The following is a 24,318-nucleotide window of genomic DNA, read 5'->3' as shown; positions in this document are numbered from 1 at the left end:
TAAAAGAAACGAGGGCCACTGGAGAAATGGCCGACTCCAAGGCTGGAGTAGGCATTATACAAATGAGCTGAGAGGCTGTACAGTTCCGAAGAGTTAGAAAGTGCTCAGAAACAAACAGGCAGATAAACCACAGTGATGGGGTATGTTGAAGGGACACAGGTGTTAAAGAGCTCTCAGTGGCAAAGCTGGGAAAACTTGAGTACATTGCAATGGAATACAACCCACGGCATGCAACAAGTAGCCATAGTTTAGACTGATGTGAATAGATACATACATACACGAAGAAGAAGGGACAAAAATCCTGGACAGAAGAATTCCCAAATCATCGGTTTGATACTCACACCTCAGGGAGGTGGAATAGAACTCTCCCCTCCCAAAGTATGGAAAGAACGTGAAGAAACAAGACAAACCCTAACTTGACGTGTTCAAGGCTAACGTCAACAGCGGTAAGTCATATGTACATACTCTTGGCATGACTGAGAATGGTACTCTCTCTCTGTGATCCTTCTCCTCGAAACGCATTAACTACAGGCTAATCATGAGAAAACCATGACTGCCTAAACCAAAGGATGTTATATTAGGTTGTTGGGAAGGTCATGACATATTTTTGTGTGTGTGTTTCTTTTTTTTAATGCAAAAATGCCTCATGACTTTCCCAATGATCCAAGAGAAAAATACCTGACCAGCACTTCTCAAAACTGTGAAGGTCATCAAAAACAACAAACGATGTTTAAAAACTGTCTCAGACCAAGGAGACTGAGGAAACATAACTAGATATTAGGTCACTCGCAAAGTCATGACGTATGTTTCTATGCAAAAATGTGTCGTGACTCTAATGACCCATAGTCATTAATACCATTAATATGGTACCCTGATGGGCTCCTGGAACAAACAGTTTCTAAAAGTGGCATTAGGGACAAACTGAGCAAATCTGAATGGAGAATGGACTTCAACTGTGACCGAGGAACTGGACTAATAATGCAAGATGTTTATAATGGAGGAACTGGATACAGAGTATATACGAACCTTCTGTACTGTCTTTGCAATCATTCTGTACATCTAAAACTGTTATAAAGGCCTAAGAATGCAATGGAAGTTTTTCACTCTCAAAAATGCTCTACACAATACACTGACTACTGAAATCCTCAGGCTGTCTTTCGAAAGCATTGGTAGTTCTCATCTACCAATCGGCTACTGTGAAAGTCAACTGTAAAAGATATCCACTATTACACCCATTTGTCTGACTTCTTGTGGGGCCCTCTGGAACCCCCTCACCTACCTAAATAGGCCCGTTTTAAAGACGGAAAAATACATGGAAGGGAAATAGCTGTGAAAAGGGTGTCATCCTTTCTCAAAGTCATTGCTCTATTCCAGAGAATCTTAACATTTTCCAGTCTGAGGACTGACTCTTTGACATGTGACACAGATGTCTCATGAACTGCTTTTGAATATGAAGGGAAAACAAGGGCAAACTGGCTCTTCCAATCCCTTTAAGATTTGTTAGTTATGTCACAGTTTATGATTATTATTATTTTTTGGAGAGGTTTTTGCTATAGGGCGCGTGCGCTAGCCAGAGAGAGAGAGAGAGAATCACCCTCCAGTGGGGATGGCCATGCCACAGTCCCCTCTTCTCCATTCTCCTCTCAGGATTCTGTGCACGCATGCACACGCACCCAGTGTGAGTTTAAGCCACTGGGTCCGGGACTCAAATCACGGTCGACTATATGGGAGTCTAGCAACATAGCCATTATGTCAACTGCTGGTCCCAATGTCACACTTTTCAACAGTGACAACGTGAAGCTGTGCTGTGCAGCTCAGACTTGCTAATCCCTAAATGCTAGAACCACTGAGCTATTACGAAGGCAAAGGGGGTGCCTTTCAGGGGTCTTTTCTTGCAATATGGCATATAGTAAAAAATGGCAGGTGCTGGCTTGAAGCTATAAAAAGGTTCAAAAATCATTTTCCGGAGCCAGTACATTGTATAGCAGTTACATCGCTGGATTCCCACGTGGCCAACCACGGTTCAAATCTGGACTTGGTGACTTGGAAACTCACGCTGGGCACATGTGCACGCCCAAGATCCTGGGAGAAGGATGAAGGAGAAAGAATTGTGGTGTGGCCATCCACCCTGAGGGTCATTTCTCACTTTTCCTCTCCCTGTTTCTTTCTCTCTCTCTCAGGTGAGTACACAGACCCTAAGGCAAACACCTCTACCAAAAAAAAAAAAAAAATGGTTTTCTAACATAACACCTTCTCGACACATCATTAAAAGGGAGTCATATGGAAGTCAAACAGTATAGTTCTGTGTGACATCTCCATTTGTTTCATTGCCATTTGCAGGAGATAAGAATACAGAGATCTCTGGTCTGATACGATTCTGATCTCCATCTGCAAATTGGCAGTTTTCATCAGGCCTCTGAAGAATTAGCTCACGGCAGATTTCCTTACAAGTCAGAGAGTAAAAGGCTCACAATGCAAAAGAAATGGAAATGAGACTGAGGGAAGACAATGATCTGTGGCTTCAAGAAGGATAGGACAAAATAAATATGAATTCAAAAATACTAGTAGTCAGGACCAGCAAATGGAGTAATAGTCACTGGACTCCCACATAGTTGACCGTGGTTTCGGTCCTTGACTCAGGCCTGGCAGCTTAAAACTCATACTGGGTGTGTGTGCATGCACGCCCAAGATCCCGAGAGGAGAAACAGGAGAAGGGATTGCGATGCGGCCATCCTTGCGGGTAGAGGGTGATTTCTTGCTTGCTGTCTCTCTGGTTAGCACATGTGCCCTACGGCAAAACTCGCTCTAAAAAATGCTAATAATCAATTGTGGCTATCAATAATCCAGAAGAGGAATGAGTCCAAGTACTAACAGCATAAAAACAAAAATTCTTGGTATTGTGTGAAATAAAGAGAAGTAAAAGAAACTCAAGCTAATAGAAAAATAATGCATGAATCTGTACAAAAAAAAAAAAAAAAAAAGAAGGGAGATGTGGACAGTGACCCGGGAGCAATGTATGTGATAGAACTTGAGAGCTGCTGACATCACCCACCTGAACTGTCACCCAGACAAATGCAAGCTGGCTCGAGACAGCAGTTATTCACTCCGTTTTAGTGGTAAGACGTGAGCTTCGAAGTCCTAGAACTGACTGAGAAGGAAAGAATTTACTCTTGGTCAAGTATCAGTAATTCATTTTTGCCTTTGGATTCCAAACTAACTTCTTTGGCCTCACTTACATAACTATCTATTTATTTGTTTGGAGAGATTTTTGTCATAGGGCACATGTGCTCGCCAGAAAGACAGAGACAGACAGAGAGACAGAAAATGAGAAATCACCTCCCAGTGATGGCCACGCCGCAATCCCTTCTCCTCCATTCTCCTCTCAGGATCTTGGGCATGCACGCACACGTGCCCAGTATGAGTTTAAGTCACTGGGTCTGGCACTCGAACTGTGGTCAACTACATGGGAGTCCAGTGCCATTACACCAACTGCTGGTCCCGGCCTCACTTATTTTATCTAACATATTATATTGCATCTCCCTCTCACTCTTATCATACCTCTAGTGCAATTTTTTTTTTTTTAAGTTTCTCCAAGGGGTCAGCGATGGCATAGGGGTTACGAAACTGGATTCCCACATAGCTGACCACAGTTTGAGTCCTAAACCCGATGACTTAAAACTCATGCCAGGCATGTGTGCATACGTGCCCAAGATCCTAGGAGAATAGAGGAAAAGGGGTTGTGGTGTGGCCATCCCCTCTGGGGGAGAAGGGGGGGTGTGGGTGTGCCCATCCCCTCTGGGGGGTGAATTCCCTTTCCTTCTCATTGTGTCTCTGTCTGGCGAGCGCATGTGCCCTGAGGCAAAAATCTCTTTAAAAATCCTCATAAAACTCTACCCAACCTCTTTTTAATTGTTTTGTTATAGGGCAAATGTGCTTGTCAGAGAGATAGGGGGAGGGAGAGAGAAACTTCCCCCTCCCCCCAAGGGAGGATGGCCACCCTACAATCCCTTCTTCTTTATTCTCCTCTCAGAGTTTTAGGCATGCACGCACATGCACTGGTGTTATTTTCAAGCCACCAGGTCCTGGAGTCAAATCACAGACTTGGCTCTGTAGGATCCAGCTGCCTTAACCTCCACACCACCTGCTAGCCCTCTTTCCAGCCTCTCTTGAGTGCAAATGCCTTGGTTTTTCTTAAAATTCTGTATGGAGCAATGTACTGTGTGGCTGTATTCTTCATTCCCTTTTCCACAGAAGACACGATTAAATTAACTATTTGCTTGGCAGGAGAAGTTTTGAGCCATTGAGCTTAAAAAAGGGGACCATCATGGACTCCAAGTCTCCCCAAAGCAGGGCTAAGATTTCACGGTTTAATACGTCATTGAAGTCAGGTGAAGAATATTTTATTTTTCAGTGGTTCTTGATTTCACAGCAACCAACTGGGTAGGAGGAAAGTATTGAATACTCTGCTTGCATTTTCTTTTCGGGGTGGAGGGAGAAAAATCCACCACTCTATAAACACTTACAAATGAGTGAAAACCATACCATTTCCTCTGGAAAGAAAATATTTTTATGAACTGTGACCATGCCCTCTAAGGAGTCAGAATCCTGCTTCCCATCTTCTTAAGAAGTCACACATGTCCCCCATGTTCAGAGTCTTTCTAAAAGGAGCAGGTGACATTTTTCCTTTACCACAGTAGATTTTGACCTGACACAAAACTCACCATACACTCCCAGATATTCTTGTTCTTCCTAACTTCATGCCTGAAAAAGGAAATGTCTGTATTGAGACCATTTAAAATACAGAGACAAACACATAAAGCTAAAATATTCAAGACCCAGTCCTTGGGATCTTCTCCACACTCACCCAGAAGGCATTGTCACTGCTCACTGTCACTGTTGAATGTCTGCTCCGGGTATCATGTTGCAAGAAAATCAGGATCAACTTTATAACTCCAAACTGTTTTGATCAAAAATGCTATTTTCTTGATTACTCATTAACTTGACAGCCAATCACTTGGGTTTGAAAAAAGAAGTGTCTCCAAGAAATATGATTTGCTACCATTGAGAGGAGTTAATGGAAAGTATAAAGATTCTGAAGGCAATTAAACATGGAGATATTCCAAACTTGTGCAAGTGCCTCACTGGAATGTGTGAATAGCCTCCTAGTGTTTTCTGGGATAAAGGATCACTTCCCTTGGAATAAAAGTTGTCATATGTGTACTAAGGAAAAGAAGCCCTTGGAACTAGCCATATTATCTTATAATTTCAAGTAGAAAACTTCATTATAGGAATTCTTAACCCTCACTTCCTTTTACGATCAAGCAGCTCAAAACATGATTTAACATTCTTAGAAAAAGAATTTTCATCAGAAATTTCCATTTTTAGTTGTTTTAGCTGAAGAGCTCTAAAAATACAGAGTGTGCAATAAAATTTATCAACTCATATTAATTTAAAAGAGAGTTGTTCTTGCCTAATCAGTTTTCTCTCAAGTACCAAAAAAAATCCACTTAGACATATAACCAAATGTTATTTAATATCTTAAAAAGTAACACAATCCAAAATGGATATTTCACACAACACTACATAAACAACATGAACACAATATTACCATATGGAGGGACTTTCAAATATAGACTTACAAAAATCCCTGTCCTTTTTTTTTCTTTTAAGTTATTATACTAAGCATGACAAGTAATCATCATTTACAATATGGTACACTGACACGATAAAAACCATGTTACAAATGTGCTGTTATAAATCAGTAACATTAGGGAAGACATTTCATGAACTGTAATTATTTCATATGAAATACTATACAATATAAACAGAACATCCATCTTGGATGACCTTTACAGCAACCAGAGACCAAGTAATTTAAAATTTTTTTTTCAGTGCAAACACATTTTATTCAAGGCAGTCTTGGCTGCAAAACCCCTTTCTAACATACAGTAAATCCCACTTGCACTTCTTAATTCATTTACCCTAATGCAATAGTCACATTCAGTCACTCAGAGAAAAGATACCTGCAGAATTATGATCCCTTTAAACTTGATGTTTAAATTTCATTCTCTTGTTGAAAGTAGTATCTATGTCGACTGCTCTAAGGACTTGAATTTGTAGCTATCAAATAGTTCCATGAGAGTGACCCTAGGGCAGCTCTACTCCTACCCAGCGAGTGTGCTCAACACTGCACAGTATTCTGCCCTTCCAATGTGGAAACCGTGGCGGTGTCAGTGTCTAGGTGGGGGAATCAGAAAGAGGCGGGGAGGGAGGACCCCAAAGGAGAGGAAGGGGTGGAGCTGCTGAGTGTGTACTTCATGATTCATTTCCTGGAGCTGCAGAGGATTGACATTGGAGGAGATCATGGGTCTCAGATTTGGTACCTCTTTTTGGTGGGAGCAAGGGAGTAGGGGTACCAAGGTTAGCCTTTGGACAGGGAGGTAGGCAGCAAGACATGGACTAGTCAAGCTTCAGACCTTACATTCTAACCTGGTGTTTCCAACCTTCAGACTCATCACTGCCTCACTTGGGAAACACCCCATTCCCTTGCCATATGATGTGTGTGTGTGTGTGTGTGTGTTCACATTTGAAGTCAATGATTAGCAATGAAAGCCCTATAGTGGATCATATACAATCACAAGAAAGTGTAGTCCCCCTTGAGCCTTGTAGAATTGTGAATCTTGCAAATTATTGACTGTAAGTCATAGAACAACTGTAAAGACACGGGATTATGTGCTAGAGGAGTGATCACTGGGGGATCTCTCTCTGGGATACTGCTGCAAAAGAGGCAGAGATGAACTCAATCAGGGAGATGCCAACATTTGCTGCAAACACACAAGGAAATTTAATAATAGAATTTTTCATATATATAATTTATGAAATGTCTCCTAAATAAAGACCTATGGGAAAATACTGGATGTATCATCAATACTATAAAAACTTTCTGGGAGAAGGATGGGGTGACAGTGGATTCTTTTATCTTAGTAAAGCTCAAACCGATAGTAACCTCTTTCTTGCTCATATTTCACTAACCCAAAGAAAAATAATGTTTTTTTATGGTTTTTGCATCCATTTTTTTCCTGTGTTCTAGCTCCCCCAGGCCCTAAATGTATGCATTAGAGTCACTCACTCACAGAAGAGTACTGGATGACTTTGACAATGGGCAGGTCAGTACCAGGGGATGATGGGGAGAGGAAAGGGAGAAACCACTTCTGCTTGGGTCCACTGAGTCTGACAGCACACCACTAGCTGTTTCTGTGACTGGTCTACGGTAAAAGAGAAGATCCCTGTCAAGGATCTTGAATCTTCTAATTTGAGAAAAATACTTAGAATTGGATCAACTCCCATGGAAATCTAGATCCTCCAAAGTAGGGCTTGATATATTATACTGAATTTCTATCGTGCTAAAGAGTACTGTGAAGAATACTTGATAAAGTTGTTAATTAAAATTTCTTTTTTAGCACCTCCACTGCCAGGAGCAGTCATGTTCCTGAAAGATGATATTTTAGCAGGGGATTATAGAAACCCAATATGAAACTGTAAACAAGGGTGTAGGTCTCGATCTGCCGCTGACTGCAATGGCATTTGGGTGGATTTGTTAATCTCCCACTTCATGAATAGATACCAGTAAGGTGTGCTAAGGTGTAGAATTCCAAACACCCTGGGCTTTTTTGAATGAAAATGGACAAAAATGTAAAGTGGTGATTGTTTTCTTTGACTTTATTAGCACACATCAGAAAAATAGCATTGTATTTAGTGATTTCTCATGCTGGTCTATCAAACAGATAGAAAATAGATCATCGGTAGCTGCCACTGTGTTTCTGGGAAATCTTAACTCATTCCTTGTGTTTCTTGACTTCAAGTATGTGTATTACAGATATGACTGGCTTTGTTAATTGTTTGTGATCTGAATGCTTTGGAAGCACTTTGAGATCCCCAAATGAACTGTGCAAAGTCATTATTGGTTGCTGTTGGTATTTTAAATCAAGATCCAAATACTGTCCATGTTATACATGGCAAAACCTTTCCACCAAAAAAAAAAAAAAAATTTACTCTTGTATTTTGAGCAATAAGCTTATAATTTAAGTTAAAAACTTTTATTTTCAAGTACACTTTGTGATGATCAGTGGTTTATCCTGGGTGGAATTTTACAAAGCTGCACCAACCTAAAGAAGGAATAATACTTGCATCCCCACTGAACAGGTTCCTTCTCCCCATGGTGACAATAAAATAATTTAAATTTACATTTTTAGAGATGCTGGTTGGGTTATGAAAAAGAGAGATGTAGGAACAGCTGGTGTTCTGATCATTGTTACTCCAGATTAACTTTCAATTTATGTTTCCTGAACTTGTGCGTCACAACGTCACGGGAACGGTAATTTGTTCTTTTTATCCAGCTAGTTCCCTTTCTGCTCTTCTATGGGCGTTCTCTATTTGATGGCACCCCCCTTTCCATATGCTCGTGAAGGTCCCTTGAGATGTGCAAAATATATAAAATGGAATTCGAATTATTTAGCAGAAGATGTGGAGTACAAAGCACAGCTCTTTTCATTTAAATGAAGTTTGGGCTTGAATGGTAGTATTCAAGTGAAGGCAGAAAGGCCCAAAGTGCTTCAAAGTTGGCAGTCCAAATTTCTCGTGTCTCCTTTTACTGAAAACCTAGAATTCAAACCAGTTTTCTATAGGATAATAGCTCACTGAAGTATGTTTACCAATTTGCCAGAGAGAACTTTTAACAGGAACAGGGATGGGGGAGACAAGAATTTCTGAACTTTCATTCATTCATAACAACACCAAGTGTTCTTTTGTGAGGAAGAAGAGAAAATAGGATGACACTTGAAAGCCAAAAAAAAAAAAATGCCGAGAAAGAAAACCATGGCAATGAACAGGTCATGAGTCTACAAAGGCAGTCACTGACACACACACACACATACACACACACACACAGAACGCCATGGCCTAATGTTGCAGAAAGTGTAGAACTTTGCTTTTCTGAACAATATTCTTCAACGCACTGCTGCCATTTCATCAAATTTATGGAGGTAGTTATATGTAAAAAATAAAAAGTAATATGCTATATCATAATAATACATAAGTGTGCAAAATGCCGACAGATGTGTTGACCCTTTAAAGTTGAACGCTACACAGAGATTCAACCAGATTCAGTTTTGTAAACCTTTCCGTTGATAAACTCTAAGACTAGATAAGCAAGTCGTGGAACAGAAAGCTATGATTTCACTGGAGGAAAGGATGTTGGTGAGGCTTGGAATGAGCCCAAGGGTTTGGGCACCAAGAGCCTCACCAGCGGGGTGAGAGTATCGTGGATCACATGTGTAATGAGCTTTCTGCCATCATTCCTGTCCCATTCACGAATCCAGAATAGATTCAGGTGGGAATATTTCTACATGGAATGTCTGCTTACATGGTATCATCTTTAAAGTCCATCACTTCTACACTAATGGCTGCTGGTCTACGGGAGGTTGTTTTTGTTGATTTTTTTTTTTTTTAAATTATGTACCCGATAGCATCAGGCAAAGAGTATACACATTTTATTTGAGTAATGTCTTCTGTAAACCCATTTCTTACGAAATATCATATTTTAAAGCTTCTCTTAAATGGCTGCGTGTCTAGGGGGGGTTGTTTTTGTTGATTTTTTTTTTTTTTTAAATTATGTACCCGATAGCATCAGGCAAAGAGTATACACATTTTATTTGAGTAATGTCTTCTGTAAACCCATTTCTTACGAAATATCATATTTTAAAGCTTCTCTTAAAGGTAATGCTTTCCTTTCCTGTTCACACTGCATTTGATTATTTCAATGGCTACTTTCAGGATCAACTGGAGGCTGATGTATTGTTTCAATGGTTATATTATTTATGAACTGATAGCACGATAAAAATTTGAGAGCAGGTTTTTAAAAAAAAACTGAATTTAGACAGAAAAATTTAGTAACCATATGGTATACAACTCCCCAAGGAAACAGACTATGTAGTCTATTAGATACATTATTATTCCTTCTGGACATATTTAAGCAATGAGACAAACAATGCATTTCTGAGCAATCAAAGCATGCCTGGGGGAAAATAAGGCATGCAGTTGAAAGCCAACTGGCTTAAAAGATTTCAATGGGGTGGGAGTTTACTAAAAAGAAAACCGCTTAAGTTGCACTGTTAAAAGCATGAAAAAAAGAATTTACACTACATTTGAGGAGTCCAGTTTGACCTAATGAGACTTCCCACTATCTGAAAAAGCATGAGGGAATATTTATTTGAATGTCTCAAGAATTAGTCCAACTATGTATATAACAGCATTCTTTAAACAGATTGCTAGTGATTAAACCTCAGACTGAAACAAAAGTGTCTCACAAATTTTATGCCAATTACTGAAATCTGAGGTAAAAATATTTTAGATTTTACATATATATATATATATTTTGTGGTGTATGGCTACAAAAAGCACATGGCACTAAACTCAATAAAACTTTATGTGAGACCACTGATGTGTGCCGTAAGTACTCCTTTTGCAAATAAATTCTACAGATGTACTCCGTTGTTCTCAGAAAGTAAAAATAAGAACTTGAAATGTCTACTTTCTATAAGATTGAAGCTTATTTGCAATCCTTTCACGGCTGAATCTTTTTTATATTCAACATGACATTGTAAACCATGGTAAAATGTTAATAATTCATTCTGAAATAAGTTGGGCTGATAACTTTAACTCGCCTAAAACTGCCTCCAGAAATTGGTTACAAAGTATCTGTAAACATTACTCTGGCATAGTTCATGTATGCATAATTATTATTCTGATAAATTTTAGGGGAGTACAAATTAAGATTATACCACACTAGCAAAATGAGCACATTCTGCTGTGGTTGCATGGGCACATGTAAATTTCTAATCAAAAATTATTTTAAAGTTTTCTCTATAGATATCTTCCCAGGAATAAAAGGCCTGAAGTTCAACTCTCCTTAAACTTGCTCTTTCCTATAACCACTACAAATTATCTCCCACAGCCTAATTTAGGCATTCTATTTAAAAACTACATAAAATAGATTTATGTCCTTCCATTAGAAAGAATAACATCCTCAGGCCATACTCTTCATTTGTATCACAAAGAACAATTTGCTTTTAAACAAACTAATTATTGTATCTATTATAGTAAGATAGGATCATCCTAAGTATCGCAAGGAGGAAATGATCTTCCTTCCATATTTCATTAATATCTTCTCCAAGTTCACATTTCCTCTTCCATCCCTTAGCGCTGTACCCCAGCCAGATTGGGAATTCCCTTCCTTTATTCACTTCAGATTCAAAGGCCTATATTCCTGTTTGTGATTAGGGAAGGTTAAAAATGAGACAAGCATCTGTTACACTTGAAAACAAAATCCGAAAACAAACACTCCCAGTATTTCCATCGTGACCCCCTCTGACACACTTCCATGGGCTCCTGCAAAATAGTATCACAAAAACTCACAGTGAAAAAATGACTGGTGCATAAACAACTCACGCACAAAAGGGTTGGGGTCCCTTCTAGTCAGTCTGGCATTCCCTCATGGTGGACCCTTGCATTTGACATTTTGTGGTGACTTCGTTATTTTTGGAAGTGTCAAGGATCAGTTCTGTGGCACCATTTAACCACAGACTGGGAGCAACACGCATCTGTGGCATTTTAAAATGGAATTGGCAACTGCATGACATTGGAAATGCATATTACACTTACAGTGTCTAGACTTTCCTATGTGTGCTCAGATACAATTAGTGAAGCAAAAGTATACATATCACCCCTACTGCTATTCGGTTGCTACAGAGCCATAAATGTGAAAAGCAATACTCTGAAATAAAGATTTTTGTTTTGTTTTTGCCCTAGCCTACTTAGCAGCACAGTTTAAGTAAACACAAAAACTGTGGTTGAGATGCTTGTCTTTCCAAAGATGTAAACATCAGTCCCAGTGTCGTAAACTTTGCTGTATCGAACGAGACAGAAGATCTGAGGCAGAATGACTATCACACACTAGTAACAGAAGCTTGCAAGCAGTTGGAAGGTTTCTGTAACTTCTCAGCTTCATTTGTCGGGGGGTCTGTACTTGCTCGGAAGTTGAAGGCTGGACCAGCTCCACCATGGGCGGGACTCAAAGCAGGGTTCTGACGACGGTTACTTTCAACAATGCTTGACGTGTTGGAAGCCAGGCTCTCCCGAGTACTAAAAGAGTAAAGAGGGTTTGTTTTGTTTTGTTTTGAACATAAATAATTATATGTGGAGCCCCAGAGGAAGAGCAAATGACGTAGTTAATGGATTTCCTCTGCTGGTTCCTCATGTCATGTCAATGTACATCTCAACTGATTAGCCTCATATGCTCCTTCAAAGTGGGCTCGAGAAGTTTTCCCAAGACATGTTATAATCAGCAGCACACCAAATGAATAAAGGCTTTTCCGACAGCTAAATGCACTTGAAAATGCCTTCTCCTTCTTTTCACATTCAAGGAGACTACTTCAAAATTTGATGTGAGAAACAGCTTTCACATTAGTTTAAAAAATGAAGACTCATAAATATACCTATGTAATGATTTCATTTCAGGCTGCAAATTCACTGGTGCAACTGCTCCTGAATAAACTCGGTAATTTCCCCCTAATGATTCCATTTTCAGTCTTGACTAGTAGATTTTTGACTCTGGTGGACTGAAAGCATGTCACTAGCTAATTGGCTGCACAGAAGGAAGGGCAGTCTTTTTAAACACTTTGTATCTCTGTTTCAAATTTTAGCATCTTAGTTCAAATCGATATGTTTGGATAAAGGTCCTGGGGATGTGTTTCCCATTCTTTTGTGAAGTTTACATTCATTTCTGCCCTTCTCTGATAGAAATAATTTCTTTTTTCAAAGGAGACCTATAGAATAGAGGTGATGTAAAAGTTCTGTTATTTCTATTTCTCTCCTTTTTTTTTTTGTAAAGTAAGAAATATTTTTATTTATTGCTTTGAGATATTTAGGACATTTAACATTTGAAATATATAGAGCAATAGGAGAAATAAGGAAACCTGAAGAGGTTTCCTGTTTAAGGTCTACGGCTATAATGAACTTAGAAGCTTGCACAGAGATTGTCATCATCATTTTTTTTTTTTTTTTGGGAGAGATTTTTCACTGTAGGGCGCGTGCGCTCGCCAGACAGACAGAGAGAGACATAGAGACAGAAAGCGAGAAATCACCCCCCAGGGGGGATGGTCACGCCGCAATCCCTTCTCCTCCATTCTCCTCTCAGGATCTTGGGCACGCACGCACACACGCCCGGCGTGAGTTTTAAGCCACCGGGTCCGGGACACGAACCGCGGTCGACTAGGTGGGAGACCAGCGACATAGCCATTACGCTAACTGCTGGTTCCTGTCATCATCATTTTTGAAACATCTACCTCTTAAACATTCTATGAGAGTCGGTCCCCAAAGCTGATTTAAATCTGTTAAATCTAGTCAGCAGGTCAGAGGGCTAAAGTGAATCCATTCTCTCCTTATCTTTTTCATTCCTAACTTTAAGCTGACAGCAATTTTGTATGCATCCACAGGGCTTCCCTTTCCAGGGGGTTATTTAACCCTAACCCCTTGTAGCTTTGAGTTTGCATCTCACTAAAAAGTCAAGAGTTAATTTTTCAAAAGGCAGTTTATTCACACATTACCAAAAAGACAACTGGACCCTTCTGGAATGTGGAGGGTACCTCTAGGAGGTTATTAGTTTTACAGACATAGGTCAAATGGTTTCATTATGTTTATAGGAAATCTGGACAAACCTAAAGGTCATGCCGAAATGTCATCACTAAAATGACAGAAAGTTCTAGACTTACCTCCTTACCTCTTGATACCATCCACAAAAAAATTTATCATGGCTTTCCAGAGAAGGAGGAAGGGCAATAAACATGGAGAGTCCCAAGATGTCATGACATATTCCTTCTGTTTCATCCTTAATCGTAATACAATGAAGTATACTTACACTATTTTATAGTATTTATCTTCCTCAACCTCTATAATGGGGAGAGCTATGATGTGATTTACCTACTCACAGGGTGACTATAAAGAAGTACACATCAATGTATACTAAAAAGCTACAAATATGTAAATTATTTCTGTTATACATCAAACACAATGAATTAAGGGCAATTTCAGGTTAGCTTGTAAATCTATGTATTACTAAGGACACCTTTCCTAGGAGAAAATGCATTTTAAGGTCTGGAGGATCCACTTTTAAACGAGCTTTTGAGACAAGGGCTTCACATGTATTAAGTACTTGTTGTATGCCAGGCATTGTGGGTGCATGTCCCTGCGATGGATCAACTCCACTGGGAGCTGTCTCTGCTGTAAGATGCCTTTGACGCCCTTTGCCCATAGCCATATTGATCGGGTCACTGGACCACTGACATACTGATAAACATGTACAGTACTCCAGTTTCTCCAAAGAATGTATTTCATTATTGTTATAATAATGAGTATAGTCTGTGACATTCCTATTGAGGGCTCTAGATATGATGCTGAGCAAGTTAAAAGAGATGGATTTTCAGCAATAAAAATATTCTCTAAATTAACATTTTTAGAAGAGAGTTCATGGAGTGCAACCTTAAACATAAGATATCAGGATTTTATAGGCAGGAGAAATGAACCAAGTAGCTCAGATGTTCATCCCTCTGTGGACACGTGCACCCCATGGTCTCAGGCTTCTCCAGCCCACACTCATGCAGTACATTAAGCAGATACAACCCCAGCAGACTTGGGTCTCTGATTTTCATGTTGTGTTTATCAACCCTATTTTTGGCCTTAGATTTGGAATAGTAGGCTGGGCTTTTTGTGTCAAGGTTTTTAATTTTTAATACTAGAACTCATAGCATGGGTCAAATTTCTACCTTTGCATCTTTTCATTGCCCTTTAGTTTCTAATAAAAAGAACTAATGAATTTTAGAAATATGGCTATGATTTCTGAGCTGGCATTGAAACCTTAGAGTGTGAAGACCATTTTGGTTCTTTTTATTTATTTTTGGTTGGATCTTAGTTGAGCCATGAATTATCTACTAAAAGATTCAAATAAATGGCCCACTCAAGATTCTTGTGTCTCACTACAGTGGAAAGCTTTCACCATGATAATGATATTTGGCTAAAATATTCCCCATGTTGGAGTGTAAAACTCTCTGTAAGTCAAACAATCTTCCTTGCAGAGCATATACATGCATGAGAAAAGCAACTTAGTGCATTTATTGAGGGGTATAGAAAATAATTTGTCACTTAGCTTCTAATCAAAGAGTATTAACTATGAAGGGAGTAAAATGAGGAATTATTCTGTAGGTTCTCTAACTGCAAAAAATATTTATGATTGATATATGAGTGGACTTCAAGTTTATGGAACAATGGACTCAACATATAATTTTATTTTGGTATAAAAAACCCAAAATCTATGCAATTCTTTTGTTTGTTTGTTTTTTGGCGATATGTATTTTCCATGAACTTTTGGAAAACCCCTTGTATTCCTGTAGAGAAAATTCTACCTCATATTAGTGGCAAAACTATGACAGTTGTCTCCTTTGATTGACCTTGATCTAAGTCATGACAAAGCATCTAAGTACATTATTAAAGAAATGAAAATACATTTACTTCAAAAAAAAAAACCATGTCATAAATTCTATAGTCTGCACCTCAAATTTACATATAATAAAATATATTCTGTAGAGATACTGGTTTAGCTATTTCATGTTTCTTCAGATACCAAAGCCTTCAATGTTTTACAGCGGTAGATTTTTGAGTCCCATTGGCTCCTTAGCAACTATCTCTGGAATACTGCTGTTTTCCTTCTGTGGAAGTCCAGGGCAAAGAGGGCAATGTGAAGGGTTGGAAACCACTGTGTGGAAGCAGCAGGCAGGTAGAGTCCAAAGAAATAGGAAAGCATAGGACATACAGGTAAAGGCCAATGAAACACCCCTTCCCTAAGTGCTGGTTCTGAACTCTGACTATGGACTACAGACCCTTAGTTATGCTTATCTGGTATCCACAACTAGAATTCAAGAGAAGAAATAAAAAAAGCACAGAAGAAAAGATATATAAAATAAATTGGAAAATAAATCAAGATTTAACTTGGGAGAAAAATTTCTTTAGCAAAAATGATTTCTTTTTTTTTTTTATTTGCAAAAATGATTTCTTAAAAAAGTCACGTAGGGCCAACTGGTGGCATGGTGGTTAAGGCAGCTGGAATTCACAGGGCCAACCACATTGTTTGAGTCTCAGACCTGGCAGTTTGAAGAGCACACTGGGCACGTGTATGTGCATGCCCAAAATCCTGAGAGAAGAATGGAGGGGAGGGTATTACAGCATGGCGGTCACCCTGTGGGGTGCTTTCTCATTTTCCCCTCTCTCTTGCTCTCTGGTGTGCACACGTGTCCTATAACAAATTAAAAAGAAAAAAAGTCACTTAATGGGCCAGTGATTCTCAGACTGGGTAGCATGGCTCCCTGAGGTCTCTTAGAACTCCTCCAAGGACAGGAAGGGGAGACCTGAGGTCTTTGATTCCCCGCCCCCCACTTTAACTATAGTGCCATCTCTGCGTTCTGTTTAGACAAGAGACAAGTTATGTGGCCAAAATAATAAAATAATCAAGAACTGTAGCCCTTTCAGAAGTAATAATTGGGGCCAGCAGGTGGCATGGTGTTAAGGTGCTAGGCTCCCATGTGGCCAACTGTGGTTCAAGTCCCAGACTTGGTGGCACGCTTTCTCACTTTCCTTCTCTCTCTCTCTCTTTCTGGTCAAATTGAAAAATGATAATAATAAATAAAAATAAATACTTTTTTAAAAAAGAAATAACCATGTCCTGGGATCAGCAGATGGCATGATGGTTATGTTGCCAGACTTCCACATGGTTGACCATGATTCGAGCCCCGGACCCAGAGGCTTGAAATTCACGCTGGGCGTGTGAGCATGCATGCCCAAAATCCCAAGAGAAGAATGGAGGAGAGTGGATTACAGTATGGTCATCTCTCAAGAAGGGGGGGGGGGGGATTTCTCACTTTCTATCTCACTTTTCTGTCTATTTCTGTCTTTTTGGCAAGTGCACACACCCTATAGCAAAAATTTCTTTAAAAAAAGAAAGAAAGAAAGAAAGAAAGAAAGAAAGAAAGAAAGAAAGAAAGAACGAACGAACAATGGCCTAATATGGGAAAAACAGATCAATGATTTCCAATTCCAGCTTTGGGATGCTCTGACCCAAATATATCTAGAGATATGGTGAAGTTACCACAACGTAGTAAACGTTAGTTCTTAATAATTAAAATAAATACACCAAATACATAATCCTAGCAGTTAAAGATGAAGTGTTATCAAATCTTGGAAATCACAGCTGATGAGAAATGTCGACCTCTCAGTAGTATTTCTGCATCTCAGAGTCACCAATCTGGAGTAGAATTTAGAAGGAGAATTAGGTTTCATATTGCTCTTTGAGGAAAAGGAAGAGTTAAAGAGAAAGAAAGGAAGTTGAATAGACTTGTTTGCTTTCTTAACCTCTGAACAACTTCAGTACCTTGGACATAACCACTGGGCATTGCCCACTCTCAACAGTCAACCCTTTGCTGAATTATCAACACCTACTACAAAGAAGCACTAGGAGTAGTGTGTGTAAGTGGGTTGAAACAATTCTGCAGGGGGACAAAGAAAAGTGCTGTGCGTGCTTTGATCTAGTAGAGCATAGGCCTCTAACCTTTCTCTGAGGGGAACGTTTTCCATGTCTCTGCAGATAAGCAGGTGGTAAGAGGAAGGCATACGAACAAGAGTACAGGCTGCAGAGAGAGTATAGATTAAAAGGGCAATAGGTTTCTAAATCTGTCAAAAAGGTTTTGAGATCTTCTATTATATTATTGCTATGGGAGCCCCCATCCTAGCATCAATTCATTTTCTCCCAACTCCAACCCATGCTAACTATTCATTCTACTCTGAAAGTTACTATTTTTGAAGGACTTAAAAAACACCTTCCCTTGGTGGCAATATAAACATAGAAGAAAAATTACTGGGAAATGTTGTTCTTAGAGCAAACTGATACAAGTTTGAGGGAAGGAGCCAACCCACCAGTCCAGATTGGTGATCTCTACAGCTGCAGAAACATTTTTTTCAATTCCTGAAAAAGAAGTCAGAAACAGGTTGTTAACAATACAACTCACAAAACCCATAACCCTCACTGATACATAGGACTGAGACTGTGAAATCAGAATCATTTCAAGTTATTTGCATAAAGCCCCAGGCCCTGGCAGGTGTATGTGTGTGCCGAGAGACGCCTCTCCCTACCGTGGGGAGTTGAATCCGCTGTCCACAGTGATGCTGCTGCTGTCCATGCTGTCCAGTCGGGCTGAATGGGTAGCTCTCTGGTTGCTGCTGCTGTCGGTTTCTTTTGGGGTAAGGAGGGTGAGGTTCTTCTCAAATTTCCTCTGCAAGTCTCTTTCTTTCTCCCTCTCGAGAAGCCACTGCATGGTGCCTACATCATCTCTGTTTTTCTCCTCCTCTGTGTTTTTATTTGCCCCTTCCTCAGAGTCGTCATCATCAGAGACATTGTAATAGTCAAAAGAGGCTTCCTGGTTCCCTCCTGACTCCTGCTGGCGTTGGGAAGCAGGCATGGCTTGTGCCGCCGAGGTCCCCAGGGAAGGGTCCAGTTTCTCGCATCGCCCTGGCAGTGGGTCAGCAGGTGTCTTCGGGTGAGATTTGAGGAGGGACAGGCTCGATTTGTGATAGCTGTTTACAGACAAGGTGCTGTGAAGAGGTTTGAACAGTGTGTCTTTGCTGAATATCTCTTTCCTCTTGTCCAGGCTGCTGGGCTCAGCGCTGTGGTGCTGGACGAGGCGCCCATTGGCAATCCCCTCAGCCATTCCACCCGAAGTGGCTGAGCCCCCACCTGGCCCTTTGGGTGATTCCTCCTTGTGCCCTACAGGCTCCCTGGAGGAATGGGGGTTCTGCCTATCAGACGGAGACAGCTTCTTCACCCCTTCCACCAGGGTCAGGGTGTCATGGTCCTCCTTATTCTTTCCCAGAGGCGATGGTGCTGTGAGCACTGTCTCGCTGGAGGTGTTGCACTGGAAATAGTCGTCTGCAGCTGTCTTGGTTGGACAAGAGTTGAGCTCACCATAGGATGGCAAACTCTCGGGTGGTTTGCCTGGCTCCAGAAGGCCACATGCACTGGAAGGTTCCTTGCTGCCACTGACTATTTCTGGAATACACACATCTTTGTAGCTTGTGGATGAAATGTGAGCCCTTGGGTGACCCACAGTCTGTGCAGGCCTTAAAGTACTGTCGTCGATGTATGATTGGCTGGGCGTCTGGTCGTCTTGGCTACAGCCCTCAGCCAGGTCTTCAGGCGTCCCCAGAGAAGAAGCACCCAGAGGGCCTTTGGAGTTATCCATCGACCTGGATCTCTCCTTGGCTTTGTTGGATCTCTCATTCCTGGACCTTCGGTCCTGGGTATGGCTGTGGCTTCGGTGTACTTTTGAGTGGGAGCTCCCCCTGGAAGGTTCTGGAAAAGGCATCTCAGTTCTCCTTTTGGCCAATTCACCAGATACATCCCATTCTGGTGTCATGGGGAAGTGGGACTCGATCACATTGGTGTTGCTATGCATGATGAAGTTATCTCCTTTGTGTTCGATGATGAAGCAGCCCTCCCTCGGTGCCCTGGTAAGAGGATCGCAAAAGTCATACTCCCTCTCACCCGGGATATCCAGATGTGAACCATCCGATGGGTCTCCTTTGGACACTCGGGTCTTGCTGTGTGACCGGGATTTTCCATGGGACTTTCGATGAGTCCTACTCTTTTTACTCCTTCCGCTGTGATGGGCAGAGGACCCGGCTTTACTCCTGTGCGCCTTTTCTTCTTCAAGCTTCTTCATTAGTGCAGTGTGCCTCATGACGTTTTCCACGGTCAAGTCGGGGTTAATACGCCGAATGATTTCCATCTCTACCTCCCGAGGGATAGTCGTTGGTGTGTCCTCGTCTCGTAGGGGCCACTCTTCAGGAGGGAACTGGGCAGAGAAATTAGCCAGCTGTTTGGTCTTGTCTTTTTTAAAACTTAGCCGGAATAACTTGAGCCCAAATTTTTTGGACTGCTTTTCACTATCTTTAGGTTTGGAGAGAGTTTCTGTCTTGTAGGAAAAATTTACAGTACTTTTGCTCTTTTCAGTGGGTGGCACCTGGCAGAGTGAAGGAGGGCAGTACGGGTCTTTGCAGTCCTTGGCAGATTTCCTCTGCAGAGTCGAGGCGTGCATGCTGTGCACGTCTTCTCTGCAGCAGTGGCAAGAGTCGCAGTGGTTTCTGGGCAATGTCCTTTCCCTGACACAGCCTGAGGCAGAGGGCGTTATGGTTCCAGGTTGTGGAGAGGTACACTGAGACCTGTCAGGTATCCTCTCGTCCAAATGGTACCATTTACTGTTAGTTCTTATGAGGGAAGGAGTTATGAAATAAGTCTGTGGGGTCACGATGAAATAGCCGTCTGGAGTTGGGTAGATTTTCCTCTCCCGTACCAGCGTGTTCAGTGTGTGCCGCAGAATTTCTTGGCTTGGGGTTGGAACACCTAAAACCAAATACATACATACATAAATAAATAAATAAATAACTACATTCAAGGGAACCTGTCGTGGATTCTTGAGTTTCAGAATCCTATCAATTTTGCCATGTTTCTAAGTATAATTACGAGAAAAATAAGCAAGATTCACTAGGTGTAGTGTGATCCTAGTTTTCTCTGATAAGGTCTACAAATATGACCACCTATGGGATGAGAAAAGATGAAAGCTGGGAAGAGAAATGAATTAGATGGGGTGAGATTGCTATTGTGGTTACAAAGTCTCTCTTGAAGTAAGTCATAAAAGAATATTTTTAAGTGAGAGAAAAATGAAAATATATTTTATGTGAGAGCAATTTACAGAAATAGTATTCAATAAAAGCAAATAGGAAATCAGGGTTGAAAGACATACCTTGGTATTAAAAACCAAATCGAACTCAAGGCTACTACACTGGAGCTACTCTCTACGCTTACTTTGTTTTTTTTTTTTTTTTGGAGAGGTTTTTCACTATAGGGCGCGTGCGCTTGCCAGACAGGCAGAGAGAGACATAGAGACAGAAAAGCGAGAAATCACCACGCTGGGGGATGGTCACGCCGCAATCCCTTCTCCTCCATTCTCCTCTCGGGATCTTGGGCACGGACGCACACGCGCCCGGCGTGAGCTTTAAGCCACCGGGTCCGGGACGCAAACCGCGGTCGACTACGTGGGAGTCCAGCGACATAGCCATTACACTAACTGCTGGTTCCCTCTACACCTACTTTTTAAAATGAAGCTTCCTTCATGAACTTAATTTTATAAATGATATAAAAAGCCTTGATCACTGTTAATGATGCACCCTCTAATTTTGAAATTATAATTTTTTTTTGTTTTTGTCATAGGGTAGGTATGCTCCATAGAGAGAGACACAGAAAGAAGAATATACAGATAAGAAATATTAAAAAGTTAAAAAGCTTTACAGGTTACAAGAGTTAATTCATTTTAAGAGTTTTGAACAGTATGGGTATTAATTAGAAAACTAAAAAAATCAGAAAAAAAAATCACTGCAAGAGAAATGCAAAGTTTCTCTGGGACAAAAGAAATGTGAGGAACCCAACATGGTAGACTGGACTACCACTCAGCTTGGAATTAGTCCTTCTATCCACTCCCCATATGTGGCGTGTGGCTAGGTTTGCTTTGGCCAATGCAAGATAGTAGGCATGGCATGACCAAAGAGTAGAAGAGCCCTCGTAGAATAGGCTTGTGCTCTTGAATCTCTGCCATCCCCATGAACAGAATAGGCCTCTGCCTGCCTACTTTTCCAAACAGGAAGGGGTAGAAGTAGAGCAGAGGGGACCAGCAGTTAGCATAATGGCTATGTTGCTGGACTCCCACGTACTCGACCGCGGTTCAAGTCCCGGACCCGGTGGCTTAAACTCATGCCGGGCGCGTGTGCGTGCGTGCCCAAGATCCCAAGAGGAGAATGGAGGAGAAGGGATTGTGGCGTGGCCACCCCCCCTGGGGGGTGATTTCCTGCTTTCTGTCTCTATGTCTCTCTCTGTCTGTCTGGTGGGGTACCGCCGGCATTTAGAAAAAAACTCTAAAAAAAAAAAAAAAAAAAAAAAAAAAAGTAGAGCAGAGCCACCCTGGTAGGCCCTGCTTGGATCATCTGACTACTGGGAAATCCATAATACACGAGCTAAATCAATACTTACTGCTGCATGCTCTGGTGTTCTGTGGTTGGTTGTTACCCAGCGTTTTTGTTGCAAAATCTAACTGATACGCTGATACAGAAAACAGCTTATATTTATTAATATCTCTTCTAAATTGAATGAAAACAATATCAAACATTCTTTTATACTTTTTAAAAAAGTTTTGCCATAGGATGCACACACTCACCAGAGATAGACAGAGAGACAAAGTAAGAAAAAGAAATCACCCCCTGGGGGAATGGCCATGCCACAATCCCTTCTCCTCCATTCTCCTCTTGGGATTTTTGGTATGCATGCACTTGTGCCCAGCATGATTTTGCAAACTGCCAGGAATGACACTGGAACCATGCAGCCAGCCACATGGGAGCTAGCTGCCTTAACCACTATGACACCTGGCTGGCCCTCGAGCACTCATTTTTAAAGAAATCTCTATTCAGCTAGGACTAGGATGAGTCCACACAAAGTTGGCAGACTGGTGGCCTGATAATGTGTTTTATTTGATCTGCATGTTCCTGGCATACACATGTTAAATTGTACCCACACACATAATTGCCATATTTATGGCAATCTAGAGATTTCACATGAAAGTGAGTTTCCAGATTCCCTTGGAACATTAGATTTAGCAACTCTGGGAGGATTTCACATTTTGTGGGGGAGGAGGTGGCAACTGCTGGAGCTGAGGAGTAGGCTGCCCCTTCTGAACTAGGGCAAGCACTCTGGCTGATCGCCATTCCTAACAGCTTCCAGCCCTGGTAGCATAAAATGTCACTCATAGCCACTGGGCTGTTGCCTTTTTAAAAATAATATTTAAGAGAATATTTGTTTTATTCTTTCAAAATAAAATCTTAAGTTATCTTAAAACTTGTCAAGCCATATCACAAACATGCAAGATACATTCTTATGTATTGGGTTGTCAGAGAAGTCATGATGCATTTTTTGCATAGAAAACCATAGAAGGGACTGCCAGGTGGTGTGATGGCTAAGAGTGCTTGACTCCCACATGGCCAACTGTGGTTCAAGCCTCAGACCTGGCAGCTTGTTTTTTTTCACTTTCTCTCTCTCTCTTTCACTCTGTCCCTCTCTGGTTGAATTAAAATAAATAATTTAATTAATTAATTAATTCTAAACATTTTTTTAAATAAATAAAAATTACAGAAAGAAATCCATCAAAAATATCTCATAACTTTTCTGACAACCCAATATTTATTTATCTATTTAGGTTTTTGTCATAGGGCACGTGTGCTTACCAGAGAGAGACAGAGAGAAAAGTGAGAACTCACCCCCAGGGGGGATGGTCACACCACAATCCCTTCTCTTCCATTCTCCTCTCAGGATTTTGGGCATGCACGCACACATGTCCTGCATTAAGTCACCATGTCCAAGGCTCCAACTGCAGTCAGCCATGTAGGAGTCCAGTGGCTTAAGCACCGTGCCATCTGCTGGTCCCAATACATTTATTTTTGACATCCAGTTTTTCTGTAGTTTAGCTTCTTAGGGCTAAAATTCCCCCATTGTTTTTGACTAACCCCTGGACCATTATGTTCATGGATTTAAAGATGGCTTGAATGCAAAGGTTGAATAGAAACCTGGTCATCTTTGTCAGGTTCTTCATGGATTCCAATTTAATTTCTCTCTATCAGTGTTAATTTTAAAAATGTATTACAGGGTCAGCCAGTGGTGTGGTGGTTAAGGTGGCTGGCTCCCACATGGCTGACTGCATAGCTCAAGTCCCTGCCTAGGCGGCTTGAAAAACTAACACATGCATTAAACATGCCCCAAATCCCGAAAGCTGGGAGAAATGGAGAAGGGATTACAGTATGACTATCCCCCACAAAGGCTGCTTTCTCACTTTCCCTCTCCAAGTGCCAATTTAAAAAAGTATTCCAAGGGCTGGCGGCATGGTGGTTAAGGTGGCTAGATCCCACATGGCTGACTACATGGTTCAAATCCCAGACCTGGTGGCCTAAAAAGCAAGCCAGGTGAGTGTGCACTAGTGCCCAAGATCTTATAAGGAAGAAGAAATGGAGGAGATGGAATTGGAGTGTGACCTTCCCCCACACTCCAAAGAGAAAGGCTTGCTCCTTCTA

The 24,318-nt window shown here is 41.0% G+C and overlaps 1 protein-coding gene across 3 annotated transcripts in view; it reads right to left on the bottom strand.

Moving 5' to 3' along the window:
- Window positions 1–10,440: 10,440 nt before the first annotated feature.
- The window catches only part of STOX2 (storkhead box 2), a 125,294-nt gene continuing 111,416 nt past the window's right edge, over window positions 10,441–24,318 (bottom strand). For 2 of the 3 annotated variants that reach the window (XM_006160426.3, XM_006160427.2), the window contains exons 3-4: window positions 18,289–20,554; window positions 10,441–12,198 (exon numbers count right to left, since the gene is read on the bottom strand). In XM_006160426.3, the coding sequence (XP_006160488.1) occupies window positions 12,003–12,198; window positions 18,289–20,554 (2,462 nt within the window). In that variant the 3' untranslated portion in view covers window positions 10,441–12,002. Of the gene's footprint in view, window positions 12,199–18,072; window positions 18,122–18,288; window positions 20,555–24,318 lie in introns of all 3 variants that reach the window. The other variant, XM_027776599.1, reaches the window with a different exon arrangement.

The sequence above is a fragment of the Tupaia chinensis genome, unplaced genomic scaffold, assembly GCF_000334495.1.
Source record: "Tupaia chinensis unplaced genomic scaffold, TupChi_1.0 Scaffold000685_1, whole genome shotgun sequence".
Lineage (NCBI taxonomy): Eukaryota > Metazoa > Chordata > Mammalia > Scandentia > Tupaiidae > Tupaia > Tupaia belangeri.
This window is presented reverse-complemented; position numbering and strand designations above follow the sequence as displayed.